Raw genomic sequence first — 25,375 nt, 5'->3', positions numbered from 1 at the left:
GCCTGTGGCTCAATGGGTAGGGCGCCAGTCTCATATACCAAGGGTGGCGGGTTCAAATCCAGCCCTGGCCGAAATGCAAAATAAATAAATAAATAAATAAATAAATAAAATAACCTTCCAATGTGATAGCCAAACATCAGTATTTCATTCTTGTCATGTTTTTAATCTCTAGTGAGAGCAAGTTGTTTTCCAGATGTTTATGTGCTTTATGGGTTTCTAGTTTGTGCGTTTTGTTCATTTGTCAGGTGTATTTCTTCAACTTTCACTTTATGCTATTAGTGAGCTGTTTGTAGACACAATGAGAAACTGGCTGTCTCTCTTACATTATAAATATGTGTTATTTTTTAATTTTACAAATGACGTTTTTGAGTTATTAAATGTTTATGTATTTACATTGACCAACCTTCTTTTCCTTAGTGGTTCCTTCTCCTACTTCCCTCTTTAATTCTTCTCTTTATTTTGTGGATTCATTTTATTTTTTACATTCAACTCTAATTCATTTGGAATTTAGTTTGATTTTCTGTGTAAGATAAATGTCCATATGTCACTTAGTGATGGGGATACATTCTGAGAAATGTGTCCTTAGGTGATTTTTCTGTGGTTCAAACATCATAGAAGGTGCTTACACAGAACTAGATGGCATAACCTCCTGTACACCTGGACTACATGGTATAGCCTGTTCCTCGTAGGCTGCAAACCTGTATAGCATGTTACTGTACTATCCTGCTGCGTTTTTCTGTAAGGGGATCCATATTTTTTATTGGCTTTTAAAGCAAATACCTAAAAATATTTAGGAACCACTGTTAGAATCATATTATCAAAATCAAGTATTACTATTGAGATTTTGAATCTGTGAAGGATAATGGTGTTCTTCATAATATTTTGTTTTTCTATCCAGAAACATGCTGGTGTCTTTGCTTATTGAAGATTTATGCCCCGTAGTAAATTTTTGTAATTTTATTTATGGTAGCTTTTTTGTAATTTAATTTCATGGAAGTTTTTTTTTTTTTTTTAAAGCTTATGAACAATAGAAATTTCTTTGTCACAGTTTTGGAGTCTGGGAAGTTCATGATTAAGGTCTTAGCAGAGATGGTGTTTAGCAAGGACTTGTTTCCAAATCATATAGATGGAGCCTTCTTGCTGTATCTTCATGTTTGAAGATATAAATGAGTTCCCTTTGGCCTATTTTATAATAAATGCCACTAATCCCATTCATGAAGGTTTCATCCTTGTGACCCAATTACCCTCCAAAAGGCCCCATCTCCTAAGAAAATCACCTTGGGAGTTAAGATTTCTTTTTTTTTTTTTTTTTTTTTGCAGCTTTTGGCCCAGGCTGGGTTTGAACCCGCCACCTCTGGGAGTTAAGATTTCAACACACGAATTCTGGGGCAACACCATACCATACAGGAAGACTCAGTATTATCAAGATGTTGATTTTTCCTAACTTGATCTTAAATTAAATGCAATCCCAATCAAAATCCCAGCTAGTTATTTTGTATATATCAACAAATGTATTCTAAAATTTATATGGAGATAATCTATTAATGGATCTGCTAACAAGCTTTCTCTAAGAAAGAGAGGAAGGAAGGAAGGGAGGGAAGGAGGGAATGAAAGAAGGGAATGGGGAGAGAAGAAAAGGAAGGAAAATGGGGATTAGAAAAGGATACACAGAATATTCTGAGTAGCCTATATGAAGTTTAACCTGGCTTTGGCAATCTCGTTTTCTTTGAAAGTTCTTTAAGTATATAAATAATTAAGAAAATAAATTAGTAAAAAGTTACTATGAAGATGTGTTATAATTTTATTTTCAAGACACTGTAAAACGTATTATTTAAAACTTGACTTTGGGGTCTTTTTTAAGCATTACTCTTTTGCTCGTGGTTTTTGCCATCTTTCAGAGACTTGAATATTGTTCTAGGACACAACATTTATATACTTAATTTTGGTGAAGCATAACCATATCAAGTAACATTTCAAACTATATGTTGCATAATCTTGGACATTTTCATATAAGAAAGCTCCAAGGAAATTTTGTTTTGTTTTGTTTTGTTTGAAAGTGGAACTCTTAAGTAACAGTGGCTGTTTTTTATGGGATAGTTCCAGACCACATTTGCTTGCTTCCCACGCTCTGTTTTTTCTGATGTCCCAAGCTTTAAGTGTAGAGGTCAGAATGACATTTTAGTGCTCTAGATTTGAATCCCTTAATCTTAAAATGGGTATTTTTCAGTTTATCAAAAAATCTACTTCAATTTTCTTTGTTCTGAGATTTTTTTGAAAAATAATTTTTTTATATTTTAATTTTACATTTAGAAACTTATCTTGAATTTCAGATTTATCAAACATTGCAATAATTGTGCAAATAATTTTTATTTACCATTCATTCACATTCCATACATTTTTGAATTTTACTATTTTTTCTATCATTGTGTGTATCTCTCTCTTTTTTGAAATGTTTGAGAATAAGTTTATAGACATGATATGTATCTTTACTATTATGTACTTCACTATGTATTTCTTTAAAAGGAAGACATTTATCAAAGTCAGGAAATTAATGATAAAAATATTGTCTAATCTGTAGGCATTTAAACTTTGTCATTTTCCCTTATAGTCAGAGATCTGATACCAGAATCATGTGTTACACTTAATTGTCCTCTTCTGTCATCCACATTCTGGAACAGTTTCTTGGTCTGTCTTTGTCTTTCATGGCCATCAAAAGTTTAAGAGTACAGATCATGTTTTTATAAGAGAATGCCCCTCAATTTTGGCTCGTCTGACTTTTCAGGATCATATTTTGGCTAGCTGTGATGATATCAGGAGACATAATGTTTACTTGTTCCATTACTGATGACAATATTCACTGTGATCACTTCTTTAAAGTAATGGTGATTCACATTTTTAAAGAACACAGTGTTAATGTTACTCTTAAGTCTTTGCTTTCCCTGGGTGAATTGAGTTCTAGAGTCTTTTCCAAGATTCAGTAGAAATATCTATTTAAAAAGATTTTTAAACTTTACCCCCATTTGGATTGGCTTCTTAAGATGTACGTTCAGTGGGACTGTTGTTATTTTCTCCTATCTGTCTTCCCATCTCGGTTGTACACACTCCTTACCGGCAGATGTCGTGTGTCCTTTGTCCCTCATCCTATCTTCAGTGTCCTGCACAGATCGTACACACAGCAGGTAGTAGATACTACTTGGCTGTTTGGTCATGTGGTTGGATAGTGGTTGAATGGACAAGTGGGTTGTTCATTTGTGAAAATTTGCCTATTTCAGATCTCCTACTATATTAGTTTTAAGTTCAACATACTTTAAAAATCACCTGTCATCCTTTTGGTAATTTGACATATTTTTTGGTGTAGTTTTCTAGACATGATTTTCAAAGACTTGTAGGCTTGGTGTTATCACTTCATATGTTCACTATTTTGTTGATTTACCTGGTCATATTGATTACACATTTTCTTCCTTCAAACGTTATTTATAAATGGCCTGAAAGGTGGCATCAACAGAATTGCTCGGACTATAATAATAATTCTTATTATTTTTCTTTTCTGTGATATCACTTCAAAATTTTAGAAGAAAGTTTTTATTTCTGTGTTGCTGTTTGTGGCATGGAGGCTTAGAGAGATCATATACCCACTATTAACGAAGCTACCAATGTGTGAACTGGATCTAGATCTCTAACTTTTCTGACTCCTAATTCAATATTCCCCTCTACCATAGGGTCTTCCATATCATCGTATTCTATAATACCGTGGAGAAAAAGTATCTTGCATCACTTCTTTTACCAAGGCAGATTTTATGTGTCTCTCTAAGGATAACCTCATATTTTGAGACCCTTCTCCCTGTGAATATGTCTTTCGTTCCTTTTAAAGCCTTATTTGTTTTTTCTTTTTAGGAGACAGAGTCTCACTCTATTGCCCAGGCTAGAGTGCCATGGCATCAATCTAGCTCATAGCAACCCCAGACTTTGTGCTCAGGCGATCCTCTTGTCTCCTCCTGCCAAGTAGCTGGGACTACAGGCACATACCACAATGCCAGGCTAATTTTTTCTGTGTTAGTAGGGATAGGGTCTCACTCTTGGCTCAGGCTGGTCTGGAACTCCTGAGCTCAGAATCCTCCCGCCTCAGTCTCCCAGAGTGCTAGGATTATAGGCTTGAGCCACCCCACGCCTGGCCCCTAAAGACTTCTTTTTTAAAGCAGTTTTAAGTTTATACCCAAATTGAGAGAAAGTACATAGAGTTCCCATATGCTCCCTGACCTCCCACCCACCTCCCTATCCACGACCTATACCACAGGGGTACATTTGTCACAGATGATGAACCTGCATTGACACATCATCATCACCTAAAGTCCAGAGTTCCCATTTAGGGTTCACTCTTGGTGTAATACATTCTATGGGCTTTGAGAAATGTATGTATATATCATTATAGTATCATGCAGTGTATTTTCACAGCCCTAAAAATGCTCTATGCTTTTTTTTTTTTTTATTGTTGGGGATTCATTGAGGATACAATAAGCCAGGTTACACTGATTGCATTTGTTAGGTAAAGTTCCTCTTGCAATCAGGTCTTGCCCCCAGAGCTCTGTGCTTTGTCTCATCTTCCCTTGCTCCCTCATAACCCCTGGCCATCACTAATCTTTTTACTGGCTCTGTAGTTTTGCCTTTTCTAGAATGTCATATGGTTGGAATCACAGACTATATAGCCTATTGCAGATTGGCTTTTTGTTTTTTTCACTTAGAAATGTACAATTAGGTTCTTCCATGCTTTTTTTTTTTTTTTTTGGAGACAGGGTCTTGATCTGTTGCCTGGGCTACAGTGCAGTGGCATCATCATAGCTCACAGCAACCTCAGACTTCTGGGATGAAATGATCTTCTTGCCTCAGCCTCCCAAGTAGGTGGTACTACAGGCATGCACCACCATGCCTGGCTAATTTTTTCTATTTTTAGTAGAGATGACATCTCACTCTTGCTCAGACTAATCTTAAACTCCAGGCTTCAAGTGATCCTCCCGCCTCAGCCTTCCAAAGTGCTGAGATTACAGGTGTGAGCCACCATTCCTGGCCCCTTCATGTCTTTTTATCACTTGATAGCACATTTCTTTCCAGCACTTAATACTAAGTCATTTGTCTGGATGTATCAGGTCACAGTTTATCCATTCACCTACTGAAGGACATCTTGGTTGCTTCCAAGTTTGGGCAGTTATGAATAAAGCTGCTCTAAACATCTGTGTGCAGGTTTTTATATAGACATAAGTTTTCACCTTCTTTGGGTAAATTCTCCCTCACTTTGGGTAAATTCTAAGGAGCATAACTGCTGGATTGTGTGTTAAGAGTATGACTAGTTTTGTAAGAAACTGCCAGACTGTCTTCCAAAGCGGCCGTGCCATTTTGCATTGCCACCAGCAATGGATGAGAGCTCCTGCTGCTCCCCTTCCTCACGAGCACTGGGTCTTATCAGTGTTGTGGATTTGTTCCATTCTTAGGGGTCAGTGTGGTGTCTCCTTGTTGTGATTTCTGCATCTCCCTAATGAAGTATGATGTTGAGCATCTCTTTATATGCGTATTTGACATCTTCATCTTTTTTTGCTGAAATTTAGATCTTTTTTATTGAGATTTTTCATTTTCCTTTTTGTATCGTTTTTATATTCTCTTTTATCAGTTCTTTTTTCTCAGTTCTTTTTTCTTTGGCACCATCTAGCGAAGATACATACACAGAAAACTTTGAGGATATGAAGGATAAATTATTTTTTCAAAGGAAAACTCCTGTCTTTCTGTTTCTCTCCTTTTGCCTTTGTCTTTCAGTTATACCTGCCGCCACTTGCGGAGATATGTTTATGTGTTGGACAAACTGTATTTCCCCCACTCTCACTGTTCTACGCTTCAGCATTGCTTCTCGGCCCTCAGTGACAATGGAGAGGAGCTGTTGTCTCTAACTTGCTCTCACATTCTCAGATCCTATGCTTCCAGGTTATTAACCTCTGCTGCTCGTTGACTGCATGCCGCATGCTGTGTATGACTGACGGTTGCATGTTTTAATGGGACACGCATCAAGTAAATGATTAAAGTGAAAACTTATATTTGAAGCAATACTAAATAATTTTTCAAAGAATAGCGGACTTTTCAAATGTCATCTTAAGTACTTTATATTATGTTTCGTAGGAGAGAGGAAAACTTTCAACCACACAGTTGTGTAAACTTGCCAGAACATTCCTATTCCTTGTTCCATTCAGCAACATTTTGATTTAATTTATAGTAGCTGGAGTGCTCTGACTTGTATTTGAAATAGACTGTCCAGTTACTGTGAATTACAAATGAACACTGAGTTCTCTTTCGTGCCTTGTAAGCACACCTGAGAGTTAGCTGTAGGATTTCACCCAGGTTCTAATAGAGGCACATTCAGTTGAGTAAGTTTGATTTTATAGGAAGGCAGAAATTATCCTATTGAGTTTTGTTTTTCTTACTCATTTTATTTACATACAGAGCAGTTATAAAATCAGCAATTTTCGATGTGTCATGGATGAATGTGGATTAAACATAATGAGGGTGGGAGTAGTAAGAAAGAGGCAAGCTATCAATCTCAAATATCAGAGAAAATCAGCACCTGTTTTGCGTGTACGCACGTATCGTGCACCAAAATAGAGGGGCAGTGTGACATTACTGCTTTGTACTTTGCAGTTGACATTTTTAACACACATTTTTTATAAGTCAGAGATGACTTATGCCAGCACTATGTTGTTAGCTAGATATGATCATTTAAGGCAGTATCTTTACTGCCAGATGATTTAGATCAAGAAGGAAAAAACTTCCATGACAACCTTAAGGAGAAAATAGAAAACATTTAGAATTAAAATGGACCTTTCCAGATGAAGAAACGCACAAAAGACTATACATCACATCTAAGTGAAAACATTTTGATTATCAGGAAAGGAAGGTGGTGTGGCCTATAAGTTAACAGAGATTTTCTTGGTAGCAGGAAGATTTTACAAACTCTTATGATGAAGCTGAAAAGGCTCTTATGGAACCAATAAAGGTACTTTTGAGAAATCAAAAAATCAGGTATGGAAAAGCAAGAGAAAATACTCTTAAGTGTATAACATAGACAGATTTGTCATTCCACTGACTTAGGTAAAGTGAGTGAATGTCAGGTAAGTGCATTATGAGACAAAGCTTATCTGGTTGCAAGGAATGGGGAGAACTGCTACTGATCATTGAACCTCTTAAGTGGGCAGCAAAATTGACCTTACCCTTATTTACTAGTCTGTCAGTCAAGGCTCCCCACAAAACCAAGAGGAGTGAGTGAGTGTGTGTGTGTGTGTGTGTGTGTGTGTGTGTGTGTGTGTGTGTGTGTGTGTGTGTGTGGAGAGAGAGGAGAGAGAGACAGAGATGTTTAGGAACTCTCTTCAGTGATTGCAGGGGCTGTCTGGAGGCCAGGTCAGCAGGCTGGAAGTCAGTGATGATGTTGCAATCCTAAATCCACATGGCAGGCCACCAGGATAGAAAGTCAGGCAGGATTTTTATGTTGTGGTTTTAAGACAGAACTCCTTATTCCTTAGGAAACCCCTGTCTTTGACCTTCAAATGATTGGCTGAGTCCCATTTACATTATAGAGGGTAATCTGCTTTCCTTAAAGTCACCTGAGTGTAAATGTAAATTACACTCACAGCAACAACTAGACCAGTGTTTGACCAAACAACTGGGCGTCATGTAGCCTAGTCAAGTTTTCATAGAAAAATAGCCATCACCCTATTTTGCTCCTCTTTATTCTTTTTATGTATCTTATCTGTCTGTACATTTTCTTTTTGTACTATGGTTTTGTGGAGACTATAAGCTTCCTGGGTGTGAATATCATACCTTATTTATTGTTAAACATCTACAGCCTCTCATACTTGGCACGTTTTTGAGGTACTAAGTGTCCAAAGGGTACGTTTTCAATACAAACCCTCCTGAGGACTGAACAGCCTCCTCTAATAATGAAACGTCCTGGACAGCCCACCTAGGTAGTTGAGGACAACTTGTGGGGTGAGGAAACGCTATAGCATTTTTAGTGCATTTTGACACCTGGACTATTTTCCAACAGTCTTTTCATCCTCCAAGTCTGCCAGGCCCTGCCTGGTTTTTCCGAACAACATAAAAGAAGCACAAAGTTACTACAATGTGGCGCGTAAGGACGCAGGCTCTGGAATTAGGGCCCCTCCCCGCAGTCCTCCACTGGCTTTCACTTCTAGGCCCAACATGTGGGATCTGGGACAGTGCACAGGACACTGTTCCATTTAGGACACACCTCAGAATGGGGTGTGATTTGTATAGAAAGGAGTATCTCATGTCGTGTTAATTTGCAAGTGACTAACATTCTGTGTACACAGTGACCCTTGGTCAAATATAGTCTAGTCTCTCGTTGAAAGAGATTCTTTCAATAAAACTGCGTTGCATAGAAAAACAAACCAAGCCAAGTATTTGAATGGAGTAATCACAGACTCACTTCACTAAATCACATAACATTTGGTTATGCAAAATGTTTAAAATGTAAGTTACTTCCTAGAGATAAATACAAGCTTATTCCTTAAGAAAGGACTTTACCTTAGGCTAACATGAATAGCTGCTATGGACAGAAATTTCATTTATTCTGCTGCAAACTTCTTCCCAGTGTAAGAATTCTTTGTATAGCATCCCCAAGAGATAGCTTCTGAGTGCTTCATAATCTCAGGAGGCGGTAAATTTCTTGGTGCTCGAAAGGTCTTCATCTGTTAAGTCTGCCTACCAATAATTTTCATATATTGGTTATAGCTCTGTGCTTGAGAGAAATACACCAATGTGTAAACCGTGCTACTTGTAAGATGCCTTCAGATTTTTAAAAACACCTGTCATTGATGCTCCTTAATATTTTTTCTCTTCAGCTTAAATACTTTGGTTACTTCAACCACTCCTGACAACAGTTGATTTTTACATTATTCCATCTTCTTATTTCTTTCCTGGATGATCTATATTTGACAGTCCCCATCATGAAATTTGGAATCCAAAATTGAGTGTAATATTTCAGTTACAGTTTATAATTAATACATTATAAATTAATTTATAGGTATACTCTTAATGTATTACAATAGTGCAGTGATTTTTGAAAACAGGCATACCTTGGATCGTATAGAATTCCAAGATCTTTTGCCTACAAACATAGATCTTTCTAGACTTGTACATGTAATTATGTGAACATAATTGCAGGGCTTTACAATTAGTTCTTACTTAAATGTAACATATTAACTTTTTTGCTATCTTTTAGACTACACAAAGCTATAAACCTTGCAAACCTGGTACTTCCTCTGTTTCACCCCCAGAAGTATTGTGGTCACTTCTCAGTTATCAGCCTTACCTGTGGCTTCCATAGAAATCAAATTTACAATTTTGAATAAACACTTGAGAATTTTTTAATTCATTGCTGGTAACTATATGAAGTCTGATGCTTTGACTGCTTGGATTTTTATGTCCAATTTTAAGTTCTACTTAGGTTTCAGGGTGAATAAGTTTGATGAGAAATTTGTGAAGTAAGAAAATACCTGTTTTGTTTTTAATTGACTATATATTTAACTTACATATTTTGCTTATGTCAAAAATATAGCTTCTAATATAATTTAATTTGAACCTGAGGCAGAGAGAAAAAGGGAAAATTCAGTTTTAAGATAATTTTGTTGTAGTAGCACAGTTCATTCTGTGTTACTATAACTGAGGGCTTCAGATTGTTCCTGCCTAATGCTGGAAAGCTGAAGAGAGAGCATCATCAATGTTTAAAAATTATTTCCTATGGGCGGCGCCTGTGGCTCAAGGAGTAGGGCGCCGGTCCCATATGCCGGAGGTGGTGGGTTCAAACCCAGCCCCTGCCAAAAAAAAAAAAAAAAAAATTATTTCCTAGCACACAGCCAATTAAAAAAATTATGTTCTTTTCTTGTAAAATTAAGCATGTTAACACCAAAGCCCTTGGCTAGTTAATACTTTGGTTTCTAACCTTTTGAAGATAAATTATGGACCCTTTCTCCAAGAGATAGAAATAGAAATTTTTGCCTCTAAATTTGGAGATCACACAAAGTTGATTTAATTAAAATATTAGATATAGCTGCTGTACAAGCCTCCCTCACCCCACCCTAAATAATAGTGGCATAAAGAAGGTAGTGTATTTCTCAAGTAAACACATGAACCAGTGTGGCAGCTCTGCCTCGTAGAATTTTTAAGATGCAGGGTCCTCTCTTAGGCTCCACCTCCAGTGTCTTGCTCCCACTCAAAAAGGCTGGAGTGGCTCAACACAAGATCTGCATTACATTTTTTCCATGACTTAGATGAAAATGTGTCAAACTGTTTATAAAACCAGTGTATGGTGCCCCATGATCACATTAATGTACACAGCTATAATTTAATATTAATAAAAAATAATAAAATAAAAAAGAAAAGTTCTGCAGTAAGGACAGCAGGAGAGCTGAAGGGACTAGAGTCAGACGTAAATTTACATTTTAAGGGAATCACACATCCCTTTGGCCAAAGTTGGTGATTGGACTATCCAACCTTCTTGGGAAGCTAGAAATAAGAGTTTTTAGCTGAGTGGCTCTGTTGTCGCTAAAAATTCTCTTGTTAGGTAAGAGGGGACAGGTATGGGGACAACTAACTGTCCCTGCCACACCATTGAGAGTTCCTCTCCTAGGTAATAAAATTAACAAACGTTTTCACAGTGATTGTTATATGAGTAGTGTTGTGCTAGGCAGCAAGAGGGGTTCATGGTGAACTCAGCAAGGTAAGTCAAAATCATTGGGAAAATGACTGCCTTATACTGCTAGTTAAATGTAAGATTAGTAATGTAGAAATAAGTAATATAGAAAGAGAGATCTCTTCTGACAGGGATCTGAAGTGTCCTCAAACAAGTAGGATTTGAGCAGGAAATATTTGATTACCAGAGCATTTATGGAAAACATAGTACAGAAGTTCACATATAGGAGAGCTCATGATGTATTCCAGGGCAATGCATAGGGTTATTTGGCAAAAGCAGATTTATCTGTGGGATTAATCAGTATTGCATTTAGTTTTATTGTCTAGGACCAGACTCTTGAGGGGCTTGAATGCAAGACCAAGCCCTTTCAAATGTTTTGTTTTTTAGCATTTTGCATTTGTGTATGGATTGCTATAGGCAGTTGAATTTTACTTAGCGCTTTTGAGCGTGAATGGGAAATAGTCAAATGCTTCGTCTGATGATTGTTACGCATTTAAAAGAATTTGAGAGGAAAGAATCTGAATTTAGGTAATAGACCTCCTGACTTGGCAGTAGAGATGAACAATGAAGGTGTATCAATGGAGGTTAATTTTGAAAAATGTGAATCGAAGAACCGTATTGAGAGAGTATAACTAAACATTGAAATGGTATAGTATGAAATATAAGTAGGAACTCTGTTGTTATTAATACTTTCATGCATGTAATTCTTCTCAGTCAACACTGCAAATATTTAGTATGTTTCATTTGTGTGGTTTATGTTTTGTACTGTAAGTGTGCTAGAGATAACCAGTACCAGCTTTATGTAATCAGTTTGGTTACATACAAGGTTAATTTTTCAAGAGTAAAGACTTTTTAAACTGCCCCAGCATTTTAAGATTTGTTTTAATATACTAAAGACATGGCATAATACCCAATCCTGGATTATTATCCAACTGTAAGTAACATAGTGTATGTGTAAAGAATGGTGGTTCAAGAGATCAATTATATAAAATAGTTATAGTTGTTAACAGTATATTGTACACATGAAAATTGCTGAAAGTAGATTTTTAACTGTTTTCACCACAAAGATGAGAGGTAGTGATTATGTTAATTTGGTTGATTTAGTCATTTCCACAATACATACACATAATAAAACATCATGTTGTACACTATATATACATGATTTCTGTAAATTGAAAAATATTGTTGAAAAGAATGTAGAAAATAGTGGTTTCTATAAAGAAATATGCTGGAAATATCTGCTAAAAGTCATTAAAATGTTAATATCTTATAATTTATCCTAGGAAAGAACTTAATCTAGGGAAAGAATTATGTTTGGGAACAAAATAAAAGAATGGTCAAATAAACTATATTCTGTCAATCCAATGGAATATCATGCAGTTTTCAAAATACTACAAAAAAAAAAAAAAGAAACATGGAAAACATTTGATATAATGTTAATTAAAAATAACAAAAAAACACAAATGATATACCACTATTAAAATAGCCATATAAAAGTTTATATGCAAAAAGTAGATAATGTATAAAATCAGTGGAACATTGGTAAAATATACATGATGTTTCTTTTAACAATAATTTTAAGTTTCTTTTAGGATTTTTAAAAATTATACAAATTTAATGGTAACTATTTCTTCTCCTTTTTCTCTGCTTTCTTCCTCATTGCCCTAAGTTACATGTATGGCTTTGGCTCCTCTTTTCTTCCCCCACCCCCAACATAATGTAATGTCATTAATAGTCAAAGAACTGCAGTGGTTTAACGAATAGGGATTCCCCAATCTGATCACCATGCATTCCTCCCATGGTTTATTTTGGAATTTTTTTTTTTTTTTGGGTAGGGACCGGGGCTGAGTTTGAACCCGCCACCTCCGGCATATGGGACCGGCGCCCTACTCCTTGAGCCACAGGTGCCGCCCTATTTTGGAATTTTTTTAAATTTACTTTTTTTTTTTTGACCTTTCTTTTTAATCAAACGGGTTTATAATTCTAAGTACAACATAAAATCATCTCTGTACTGAAACTGTAACACTTCAAAATCTAGGAGTGTTTTTCCCCCATCTGTCATATCTTTTATACTGTGGTTAAAAAACAAAAATCACATCTGGTGCCATTTTAGTGCTTTCAAAAGGATTGCATCTTTAGTCTAAATCTAAGACAAAGTTTTAATGAGTTTCTTCAAAAGAGTTTTTAAAAATTGCTAGGATGGTCTAGTTGTAGTATAGTACTCACTAAATCTGCAATGAATAAATATTTGAAGCCACAGTAATAATTTTTCATGCATATGATACTGTCTTAATAATTCTGTTGTGGCTGTGTGCTTTATTGATTTCTGTCCCACTTCTGTGGCATGAAATGAAATGTATTATCCCACTTAAACTATTATGGTTTACTTTTAAATTACATACTCACTACTTGATCCTGTCATCAAGCTTCTTCCATTTTCTGTAATGTGGTGTTCAGCCCAAGATTTATGGCTTTTGTACTCAACTGCAGGATAAGTCAAAACAGGACAAGTAAATTCCGATCAGAATTTGGTAAGAAAAACAATAGACAGTTAAATTCTTTTAAAACTCACTTCTCTAACTTACAATTTCTGCTTGGGGGGTTTCTTTTTAAAAACTGAATCAATAACTGAATTATTGATGTGCCTTCTGGGAGAGAGAAGAGGGCAGAGCTTGAGGAAATGCAGAACCTGTCTCCTAGATCTCCCAGCTGATGGAGACAGGTTGGCCCCAGTTCTTCTGGGAGAGAGAAGAGGACAGAGCTTGAGGAAATGCAGAACCTGTCTCCTAGATCTCCCAGGTGATGGAGACAGGTTAGCCCAGTTCTTCTGGGAGAGAGAAGAGGGCAGAGCTTGAGGAAATGCAGAACCTGTCTCCTAGATCTCCCAGGTGATGGAGACAGGTTGGCCCCAGTTCTTCTGGGAGAGAGAAGAGGGCAGAGCTTGAGGAAATGCAGAACCTGTCTCCTGGATCTCCCAGCTGATGGGGACAGGTTGGCCCAGTTCTTCTGGGAGAGAGAAGAGGGCAGAGCTTGAGGAAATGCAGAACCTGTCTCCTGGATCTCCCAGCTGATGGGGACAGGTTGGCCCAGTTCTTCTGGGAGAGAGAAGAGGGCAGAGCTTGAGGAAATGCAGAACCTGTCTCCTGGATCTCCCAGCTGATGGAGACAGGTTGGCCCAGTTCTTCTGGGAGAGAGAAGAGGGCAGAGCTTGAGGAAATGCAGAACCTGTCTCCTGGATCTCCCAGCTGATGGGGACAGGTTGGCCCCAGTTCTTCTGGGAGAGAGAAGAGGGCAGAGCTTGAGGAAATGCAGAACCTGTCTCCTGGATCTCCCAGCTGATGGAGACAGGTTAGCCCCAGTTCTTCTGGGAGAGAGAAGAGGGCAGAGCTTGAGGAAATGCAGAACCTGTCTCCTGGATCTCCCAGCTGATGGAGACAGGTTGGCCCCAGTTCTTCTGGAAGAGAGAAGAGGGCAGAGCTTGAGAAAATGCAGAACCTGTCTCCTGGATCTCCCAGCTGATGGAGACAGGTTAGCCCAGTTCTTCTCTTGGCTTCTGTCACAGCATACTCCTGACTTTCTTCCCACTCTCTTGACGTTTCTTTTTATACTGTGTTTTGTTTTGTTTTGTGTCAAATATTAGAATTCCTTAAAATTTGTTCCTAAGGCCCTCTACTCTCTTCACTTAAACTTTTACCTTGGGCGTTTTCTTTTCTTTTCTTTTTTTGTTTTTTTTGAGACAGAGCCTCAAACTGTCACCCTGGCTAGAGTGCTGTGGCATCACAGGTCACAGCAACCTCCAACTCCTGGGCTCAAGCGAGTCTCTTGCCTCCACTTCCCAAGTATTTGGGACTACAGGCGCCCGCCACAACACCCAGCTATTTTTTGGTTGCAGCCGTCATTGTTGTTTGGCAGGGCCAGGCTGTATTGAAACCCGCCAGCTCAGGTGTATGTGGCTGGTGCCTTAGGTATTTGAGCCACAGGCACTGAGCCAACTTGGGCATTTTCATCAATTTCTGTGGCTTAACATGCCATCCACGTGCCAATACTTTTCTAGTTGATAACTCCAGCTGACCCTCGACACTCCAGTACTACACTTACTGTTAACATCACCACTCACACCTCACACATACCCATCTCCCAAGTGAACTCCTAAGCTTTCTCCATAAAACTTTTTGGCTCCTCCATCTCTGTAAATGAATGGTGCCTACATCCATTGAGTTGTTTATTGCCATCACATGAGAATCATCAACACTTTTCCCCCGCGCCCTACAGCTATCCTCACTATAGCCATTTCAATTCTCCATGCACATTATAAATTGAATCTGTCCTCTTTCCCTCCTGCCAGCCACCCTAGCTCTAACAGTCCTTATCTCAGAGCCAGACTCCGACCTGGCTCTCCTCCCCACATTCCCTCACTCCCACCCCTGCCCCAACTCCTGGTCTGGCAAGCCTCTTTGAATACCCTGAATCGGATTATGTCTCTTGCTCAACCCCTTTAGTGACTTGTCTTTGCCCTTAGGATGGTTCTCTCCCTAGACACCAGTTGTCTCTTTCAGGATTGACTCACCTCCTTTTTATCTCTGGACTTTTCACGTGCTCTTTCCTGTCTTTTCCCTGCTCTGTATTTCTTACGTATGTCACTTCCTTGACAGGTTTTCCCTTATGCCCCAACCTCCCAATCCATTGTTGTATTTAATATTTTCTCTCTCACACATTCCCCCTTCCTTCTTCCTTCCTCCCCCCCTCCTCCTCTTTTTCCTTCTCCTTCTCTCTCTCTCAGTAACTGTGAGTTCTACAAGAACAGAAAGTGTGTGTGTCTGTATGTGCTTTTTACCACTGATCCCTAGCACTTATATGATACGTGGGTAAACAATAGAAATTAACTTCTTGTGGACCTGTCCAGTCTACTAATGACTACTTCTTTTGAGATGATCTTATGTGCCAACTAAAAATAAAAGGGGGGGGGAAGAAACTGAATTTTTAAGTAACACAGACTTTTCTGAGAAGACAGTAAACTGAGCTAGCTGTTATATCTTGTTACATAGACCATGAATAAAGTGTTGGAAGATGAAGATGAGCATTAATTAAAGAAATCAAAAGCATGAAAAAAATCACTAACATTTACTCTGATAGGGCTACCTAAGCAGACGAATACAGAGGGATTAGTAAGATTATTTTGCATAAAGTCTTGAAATTTGAACATAGCACTGGAAAACAATCTGAAAACAGAGTAATAGTGACAAGCTTTAGTACTGCTACCACCTACCCCACAAAAGTTTTCTTTGGCATAAATAATTTATGGAGGCAGATTGCTATAATAGTAGTAACATAATGAAATTTCAGAAATATAGATAAGACATAAGAAAATATATCCTTATATGCATTAGAAATTCTATTTAATTCCTTTTTTAATTAGTGAGTAGAAAAGCAAACAAATTTATACCTAATTGGAAATGTTTAGAAAAATATTTTCAGTCTGTTACTTGTAAGAATATTGGTAAGATTTATTGAGCCTGCCATGGTAATCTGCACCAAAATATCACCAAATTGTTTTGTACAATTTATCATTCAAAAATGAAGGGAATTAAAATTTAATAGCTACAATATAATTTTACTTAATTAAATAAAATTTTAATCTGTGAGAAGGATGTCATGAGAATTTTCGTAAATGAAGACAAAGAAATAATAGACTCTTAGAAAAGAACAATATGAAATTTGTATCTGATCCAAAAAAAGTTAGATCTTTTTTTTCCACCAAATTCTTCTTGGTGGAGGAGACATTCAAGTTTCAGTTGATGTACCTGTGGGTACATAGGTGTGACCAGAGTTTGTGAATATGAACATTCTAAATCACAAATTAAAATTTCTCATGCAATTTAAGTTATGTGTATGGAGGATTTGGAATGGATGAAAAATTCCCCAAGTTGGATGCTCTTCCCTCAGGGCTGCCATTTGCAGGGAATTTCATGTACATATTCAGACTTGCACACTTGCACAACTGCTTATTATAGAAATATTCTTGGGTACTAAATGTCTAGCAGACTTAAACATACAGGGTTTCCCGTATATGGAGAAAAGTGATTCCACCCACTCTCCATGCCTTGGCACGTCATGATGCCAGCCCTTAGATTTATTTGACTTTCAGAATTTAAATACACAGTGATGTAAATCAGAAGTTAATGTTTCACCAACTGGCATTAAGTAACTAAATCATCTTGGTCGTGATAAGGAGGTAAACCCTTTTCAATTTGGCTACAGAACGGAAATGGTATTTATTCTAATCCTATCTAAATCATATTGGCAACAAAATGATCTATTTCTATGTTATAAAAGATGAGAAAGCAGAAGAGAATGCAGAGAAGTTAAACGGTTTGGCATAGATCATATAAGATGAAAGTAGAATCCAAGCCTCTCTCGAGTCCCTACTCTGATCTGAGTTTCATCCTATTGAATGTCACAGCATTATAAATTAAAGTCTTTCTCACCACACATGTGCTTAGTGAATTATTCTCAGTATATAGCTGCTTCTATTTTGAAAGAATTGCATGTTTCGAGATTTTAAATTTTCAGTTTTATTTTGTTTTAAAATCTCTTACAGATTTGAGCTACAAGAAAAATTGTAGAGTTACTTTGGCATTTTTCCATGTGCATTCTTATATTGATCTTAAGCTGGAATCAGATGTGTTCCAAGAGGTCACTTGTTTAGTGCAACAATTCTGTAAACTAACTGTCTATAAGAGGCAGTTCATTAAAAATTAATTTTGAAATGAACTTTAGATGTGCTATATAGATTTTTTAAAGACTACATATCAGAGAGAACATACATACAAAATACTTTCTTTGTCCAGTAGTGGTGATAATAGCTAATATTTATTGAGCTCTTACTCTGTAATAGTTATTCACTATGTTTTATTTTAAATTTTTAAAAATTTTATTTCTGAAAAAATTTTTTTTGTTTTTATTTTAAATTTTATTTTTGTTTATTGAGAAGTTATAGTTTGGGGTACACAGTGGTGCTATGATCTTTGAACACAATGTAGAAAGATTAAATTAAGCTAATTAACATTTCTATTACTTCAAATATTTTTTTTTGTGATATGAACATTAGCGATTTTCTCTGAGCAGTATAGAAATGTACAGAACTCAATTATTAACTATATTTACCAGGCTATGTAACTGATCTTAAAAAAAATCAAGCTTATTCCTCTAGTCTAACTCTGGCTTCAAACCCTTTGACTGACTGTTATCACCTAGCAAGTTATTGCAAGTTATCTACCCACCACCCCTCACCCTCTAATAACTACCATTCTCCTCTTTGCTTCTGTGAGTTCACCTGTTTTTCAGTGCAGTCCTTCTCAATATTCTAATGTCATTTGTTGTATGAAAATCCAAAAATTCATATGAAACCACAATAAGTTCTAAAGAGCTAAGGCAATAATGATCAAAAAAGCAAAGCTGGAGGCATCATACTATCAGTTTTCAAACTACTATGTACTACAAAATGGTAGTGATTTACAAAAGCATGGTCCTGGTCTAAAAGTAGACACATCAGCCATTGGAACAGAATCGAGAACCCAGAAGAGAATGCATGGATCTGTGGTCAATTGCTCTTTGGCACAAGCATCATTAATATACAATGGAAAAGAACAGTCTTTTCTATATATGATGTTGGGAAAACTGGATATCCATACACAAAAGAATAAAATTAGGATTGTATCTCACACCACATAGAAAAATCAACTCAAAATGGACTAAAGACGTAAACACAAGATTTGAAAATTTAAAAGTACTAGAAGAAAACATAGAGGAAAAACTACATGACATTGTATCTGGGCAATGATTTTATAATTATTACTGTTTTTATTTTAATCCTCTAAGCAACTCTAAGATATTATGTTGTTATTCCTATTTTATGGATAAGGACAGTGTTGTACAGGGTGATTAGATAACTTGCTAGAAGGTGATAAAGCTAGTATTGAAATTTAAACTCTTTAGTTCCAAAAGCCACAGTTGGACCTTGTAAATGTATTCTAATACTGTAGTCTTACAATAAAGTAAGATAGAGAAATGAAAATGTTATTAAGAAAATCATAAGGGCCGGGCACGGTGGCTCATGCCTATAATCCTAGCACTCTGGGAGGCCGAGGCAGGTAAATTGCTGGAGATCAGGAGGTTGAGACCAGCCTGAGCCAGAGTGAGACCCCTTTTCTTAAAAAGAAAAAGCCAAGCCTTGTGGCATGTGCCTGTAGATTTAGCTACTTGGGAGGCTGAGGCAAGAATTTAAGCCCAAGAGTTTGAGGTTGCTGTGAGCTGTGACGCTATAGCACTCTACCCAGAGTGACAAAGTGAAACTCTGTCTCAAAAAAATAAAGACAAAATATATTTAATATTGATTACGTGGAAGTGGATCATCATCAAGGTCTTCATTCTTGTCTTCATGTTGAGTAGGCTGAGAAAGGAAGAAGAGGACGAGTTGGTCTTGCTGGTTCAGGGGTTGCAGAGGCAAAAGAAAATCTGCAAATAAACGGAGTTGAGCAGTTCAAACCCATGTTGTTCAAGGCTCAACTGTGTATTCATTTTCATGCAGGTGATTTATAAAGTCTTAAAATGTTTACTTGTAAGTTTGTTCTTATACTTCATGTTGATATTATTAATTTATTTTCCTGTGTGCATTTATTTTCAAGTAGCAGATACTGTGTGTTAGTAGGAAGTTTAAGTCCCTATTATTCGATTCAGTAGAAGTCTTAAGAATTTTATATATGGTCTCTGCATTTTAGCATGCTATGCTTGTGTTGGGAATCTGGGCAGAAAGAGCAATTTATATCTAGTTAAGGTGATTCCATTAACCCAGTCCTAAAGCTCCTAAAATCACTTTTTAAAAATAGCACTAGGACTGCATAGAATGGTATTCTAGTGTCTTTTCTGTAAAATGTAAGAAAGTGAAAGAAAAGTTAACAAATTAATCTAAAATCAGTGAATAAAAAGCTGCAGGAAAATTTATTTTTACATGGTAAGGAAACTATGTTTGGGGAATACTTTTCATAGTTGAGCTGATTATCCAATCGCCTCCAAATTCTTACCATCCTTAAATGGCCACATCTGAGAGCATCTTTGCAGATTAAGTCAAGCACAATGGGCAATCATCTGCTGTATGGTTATTTTGTTCTTTATATTTTCTTAACTAACAACACTACTGTAACAAGCACACAAACAATGTGTTGTGATTCTCTAGTTTAAAAGAAGGAAAGGAGCTTCAGTTTTCATTGGTTTTTAAATATTCCTTCTGAAGAATCACTGTCATTTAATTTCTTTTTTTTTTGTCATTTAATTTCTATGCCTGGTAATAAGCAGCAAATGCACGAAATATCCAGGCTACCGATTTTATGTAAGAGTTGGTGCAACTCTTGCAAGAGTTTATGGTATTTCCTTTTATTGTGGTTATTTAGAGAAATTTTATTTCATATTTGCTGTGTAGTTTTCTGGTCCTTCCCTTCCTCTTGTGAATATAATACTGATAATAATAAACTGTGAATATATTGTAACACTAGCAATAATAACCCATTTATACTTTGAATCTATATGCATTAACACCTTGTGGTTCTGTTAAAAGGTGATTCACTTGGTAGAATCATGGTATAAACTAAGAGGCAGTGGTTACAAAGTTTTAAGTATACCTCACTTAAACCCATGACTTTTTGTTTGTTTTGAGATAGTCTCACTCTGTCGCCCTGAGTAGAGTACTGTGGCGCCAGTCAGTCATAGCTCGCTGCAACCTCAAATTCCTGGGTTCAGCCGATTCTCCTGCCTCCTGCCTCCAGCCTCCCAAGTAGCTGGAACTACAGGCACCTGCCAGGACACTCAACTAATTTTTCTATTTTTTTAGTAGAGATGGAGTTTCACTCTTGTTCAGGCTGGTCTCGAACTCCTGAGTTCAAGCAATCCACTCACCTTGGATTCCCAGAGTGCTAAGATTACAGGTGTGAGTTACCGCACCCAGCTCGACCTTTTTTGGATTGTTTGGGTGTAGTCTCCTTTTGCTCTGTTTGTCCACTTGCTTATGATTTGATCATTTCTGGGCTCATTGTTTGGCAGATAATAAATAATAGATTGCTCTTTAAACTGCTTTTGGGACAAAATGTGATAACAGTATATTATATAACCCTTTTGACCAAAACTATAAAAACAAAATTCTTTCAACCAGGAAAAGAAGCAGCCATTGTACCCATATTTTGGCGGGGGGAGGGGGGGCGGAGCTGGGTTTGAACCCACCACCTCTGGCATATGGGGCGGGCGCCCTACTCCTTTGAGCCACGGGCACCGCCATGTGCTCATATTCTTTTTAATATGTTTTACAGTTATATTGAAATATAATTCACATATATCATGCAATTCAACCCCTGTAAGTGCTCAGTTTGATTTTTTAAATTTCAGATTGATGTAAGGGTATAAACAATTAGGTTACATTGTTTCTATTTGTTAGGTAAAGTCCAAGTTGTAGTTCAGCCCTTCACTCAGGAGGTGTGCCATATATCTGCCCCCTACATTGTATCCATTAGGTGATAGCGCAGCAGACCCTCTAGAGAGAGGTCTCCCCCACCCTTGAATGTGACTGTCTTTTTCTCTCGTGTGGACGTGTATTTGTTCGTCTACTAGTTCCATATTAGTGTTGAGTACATGGGATACTTGCTTTTCTATTCTTGTGATACTTTACTTAGAAGGATATTCTCTAAATCCTTCCTGGTAAATATAAAAGATGTAAAGTCTCCATCTTTTTATGGCTGAATAGTGTTTCATGGTCTACCTATACCATAATTTCGTGAGTTAATGGGGATTTGGATTGTTGCCACATTGGGGATTGTGAATTGAACTGTGATAAACATTCTAACACAAATGTCCTAAAATGATTTTTTTTCTTTTGGGTAGATGCCTAGTAATGGGATTGCAGGATCAAATGGAAGGTCTACTTTTAGTTCTTTAAGGATTCTCCATACTTCTTTCTAAAAAGATTGTACTAGTTTGCAGTCCCACCAAAAGTAAGTGTTCCCTCGTGGTCATATTCCTGAGAAGAGTTTCTCATTTGATGAACAGCTAGCACTTAAAAGCTCACTTACCTATTCCATTGTCTGTCCCACATGTTACCCACTGACAAGACGTATTAAGAATACACAAACACACCCCAAAAAAGAAAGAAAAATAATACACACCTTCTGTACTGCACCATCTGGACTTGGTGGGCTGGCTGGGGTGTCCTGTGGGCTGGATGTGGATAATGTGAGGACTTTTTTGTTTATCTCTGGTGGTGGAGATCACCAAAATTGTGCATAGGCCTTTTCTTTTCTTCCATCATTAGCTTTTGTTAGTGCTTGTGTATTTACTGGGTGGCCCGAGACAACTCCTCTTCTTCCGGTATTGGCACAAAGAAGCCCAAAGGCTGGACACCTCTGTGCAAGTACTTCCCCCGCCTTGTATGCGTCTTTTCTTCAAATGAGATCAAGCCAGTTTGGCTTTGATTTCAAATGCCTTAGTTAAAGGCATTTAAACAATAGTCAAAGTTGCAGGGATTGTGTTCTGCTCTAGTGAGAATGCTACCCCCAAATAGCCAAATGAACTCTTAGAATGATTACTTTGTAGTTAGCTTTGGTGTGTTTGTATTCTTGGGTTACAATTTGTTGACACATGACTTGAATCACTGCTTTTTACATATTCGGAACTGTACATGCTTATTTGGATAATGCTCTTTGACTTTGAGAATGAAATGGGATCAATCAGTTGTCTTTTTGGTGGCCTTATTGATTTAAACATGTTTGACATTTCCTCATAACCAAAACCATACAAGTCATTTCCCCAATACGTGTGTTTTTGTTTAGCATAAAAGCCATGTGTATTATCATGTTAACGTTTCCAATGTGATTCTGTAGATGGCATTTAGAAAAGCTGGGTTTTCCTTCTTACATAATTAAATGACATTTCTTCTGATGACCTGTATTTATATAAATACAAAAATTATTTTCTAAGCCTATTAACACTTTTTATTCAAATATTTGGGCAGAGTTTAGTTTTTATTCTGTTATTTTTAGATATAGTAGAACTTCCATAGCTGGCCACCTCCTTAAGGAGGTCTAATTTTCAGACCAGACGTGCACCACATGTACGTATCAGCACAGTAGGCCCCATTCCTTATGTTGACCAGTTTGTGACAGTCCCTTGGGCAGTCTACTTAAAGAGATTCTATTGTACATACTATATTATCTCATTAAAAATATCTTTATGATACTGTCCTATTCAGTTCTGAATTTTAAATCTTTGTTTTTGTTTTAAACTAAACCTGGTGTTCAAAAATCAGTGGTATCTATAACTAATTGTCTTGTTTAATGTACAGTTCCACTGAGAAACAACATGCTAATGGGATTTCTAACGCATTAGTCATCTAGTCCTGAATGTATAATCTTTGCCCTAAAAGATAGGGCTTTCCATGTGTGCCATTTGGTTTTCTAACTTTTCTCTGTAGTACACAGCACTGTCCTTAATGTCAATGTGAACAAACTGGCACAGAGTTAGTGTCAGAACTGGGCAGGTTGTAGGAGACAGGAGCAGGGCAAGACCAGATCTTCACTTGGCCTCTTATCCCCCCGAGATTGAGGATGACTCTTGTTAAGTTGTATGATCTAAATTGTGATCTCTCTTTGACAATCAACTGATACATCTCAGTGTTTGTCTCGGCGTGCTCTCAAAGCAGAGTAGATTTACGATTTTTTGCAAGATCACTGTGGACTGTGGATTCCATTTGGTTAATCGATATATATGAAAGCCCTACTTTTATTTATTATTGAGACAGAGTCTCACTATGTTACCCTCAGTAGAGTGCCATGGCCTCACAGCTCACAGCAATCTCAAACTCTTGGGCTTAAGCGATTTTCTTGCCTCAGCTTCCTGAGTATATGGGACTACAGGTGCCCACCACAACGCCTGGCTATTTTTTGGTTGCAGTTATCCTTGTTGTTTAGCAGGCCCGGGCCGGGCTTGAACCCGCCAGCCTCAGTGTATGTGGCCAGCGCCCTACTCACTGAGCTATGGCACCGATCCTAAAGGCCCTACTTTTAAATTGTAAGTTTGTTAGGATTCACATTCTTTTTTATGTGAGCGTATATGGTGAACTTCATAGTATTGTAATAACAATAAAAACACTTCAAATTTGAGCCTCCAAAAGGTTGTTCTGATGGATTCAATTCATAAATAGGACAGGTGGGTGGATGGGTAATCTTAGGTAGGCTTCACTGACTAAAGTGACTTTTAAAGGAGTGATTGGAGGACAGACATTTGGTGGATTAGTAGGTTTGTTCCAAGTGTAGGGGGTGACTTGAAAGAAGATATAGTCAAGAGTGGGCGAGAGAGACAAAGGATTCATTTAGGAGAAAAGAATGGGGAATGGGAGAGGATGTGGGAGGGAAAGATCTGACATGAGAATTGGAAAAGAGTCATGAAGCCATTTGAAGACAAGAAAAAAGTTGTGCTTTAAATGTTGAAAGCCAACACTCTGATTAGAAGATGTATGGCGAACTTGTATGCCCCCCCAAAGAAAGAATTCTGGCAGCTTAGTAAGTTTCATCGTTTAATAAGAAAGGCAGTGAATGGGCAGGGCAAGGAATGACGTGATTATGAAGCGGGTGAGCATATCATTTATTCAAACCAGGATACTTTCAGAGAGTAAAGAGACATTATTTAAAAGCTATGCTGAGACAAAATGCACAGACTGAGATTGTCCTGGACAAATGAGGACACGTGGCTGTCCCATCATTATGAAATAATTCCTTAAAATTTATTAATTGATTACAAGGACAGGAAAAATTAAAATACTGAGTTTTAAAAGTGATAACATTATCATATCCCTTTACAAAGAAAAACTGTAAATAGGAAAGTGTCAGATTCCAGTGAGGACTAGGAGGAACAGCTCCTGGGGTTGACTGACAGATGTTGATGTTTTCGTGGCAGAGGAAAACATCTGAGCTTCAGTTGTAGTTCTACCACTGGCCCCCTGATCCTCAGCAGATAAGCTGGGGATAGCAGGGAGACTGATCTCCAATTGAGATCAGGTTTAAATGAGGTGATGTGTACAAAACAGTAGCGTGGTGCCGAACACCGGCTAAGCACTCAAATGGGCCTGTTACACTGTAATCTATAGTGATTAGCATATTTTCAGTTTAAAGGTAAATACTTCAAGCATTTCAATGTTGCTGCTAGCCTTCTGCCTTTTATTTCTAGTAATAAGTCCATAATTAATGAATTAAGTTTGAAAAACTATTTTTCATTCCAACTTTAATATAATTCACATCATACCTTCTACCTATCTAGGTCTTTCTTTTCATAAGTAGACGAGTTTCACAGTCATATAATTGAATTATCCAATACAGTAATTCTCATTTGTATTCAGGTAAGTCTTAAAAGATGTTTTCAGCAGGATTGTGTTTTTCAAATCCAGCTTCTGTTAGGCAGCAGATTCTGTTGTCACTGTAAATGACGGCTGGACGGTATCATTTAACTCTCCAGTCTAAGAAGATGAACCTTTTCTTGGGGATAGGGCGGGTGGTTCTTGGCAGATACAAATGATTATATGATTTAGATCTTTTAAGCTTT

The 25,375-nt window shown here is 37.2% G+C and overlaps 1 protein-coding gene across 2 annotated transcripts in view; it reads left to right on the top strand.

The window, feature by feature from the left end:
• Positions 1–25,375, top strand: part of DYM (dymeclin) — a 449,579-nt gene that overhangs the window by 252,193 nt on the left and 172,011 nt on the right. Inside the window, exon 14 of one of the 2 annotated variants that reach the window (XM_053571937.1) lies at positions 5,803–5,967. The exons of the other annotated variant lie outside the window; for it this stretch is intronic. Coding sequence (XP_053427912.1) covers positions 5,803–5,967 — 165 coding nt within the window. The remainder of the gene's footprint in view (positions 1–5,802; positions 5,968–25,375) is intronic. 2 annotated transcript variants of the gene reach the window in all.

This window comes from Nycticebus coucang, chromosome 19, assembly GCF_027406575.1.
Source record: "Nycticebus coucang isolate mNycCou1 chromosome 19, mNycCou1.pri, whole genome shotgun sequence".
Lineage (NCBI taxonomy): Eukaryota > Metazoa > Chordata > Mammalia > Primates > Lorisidae > Nycticebus > Nycticebus coucang.
Note: the sequence above shows the minus strand (reverse complement) of the source record. Positions and strands in the feature narration are given on the sequence as shown.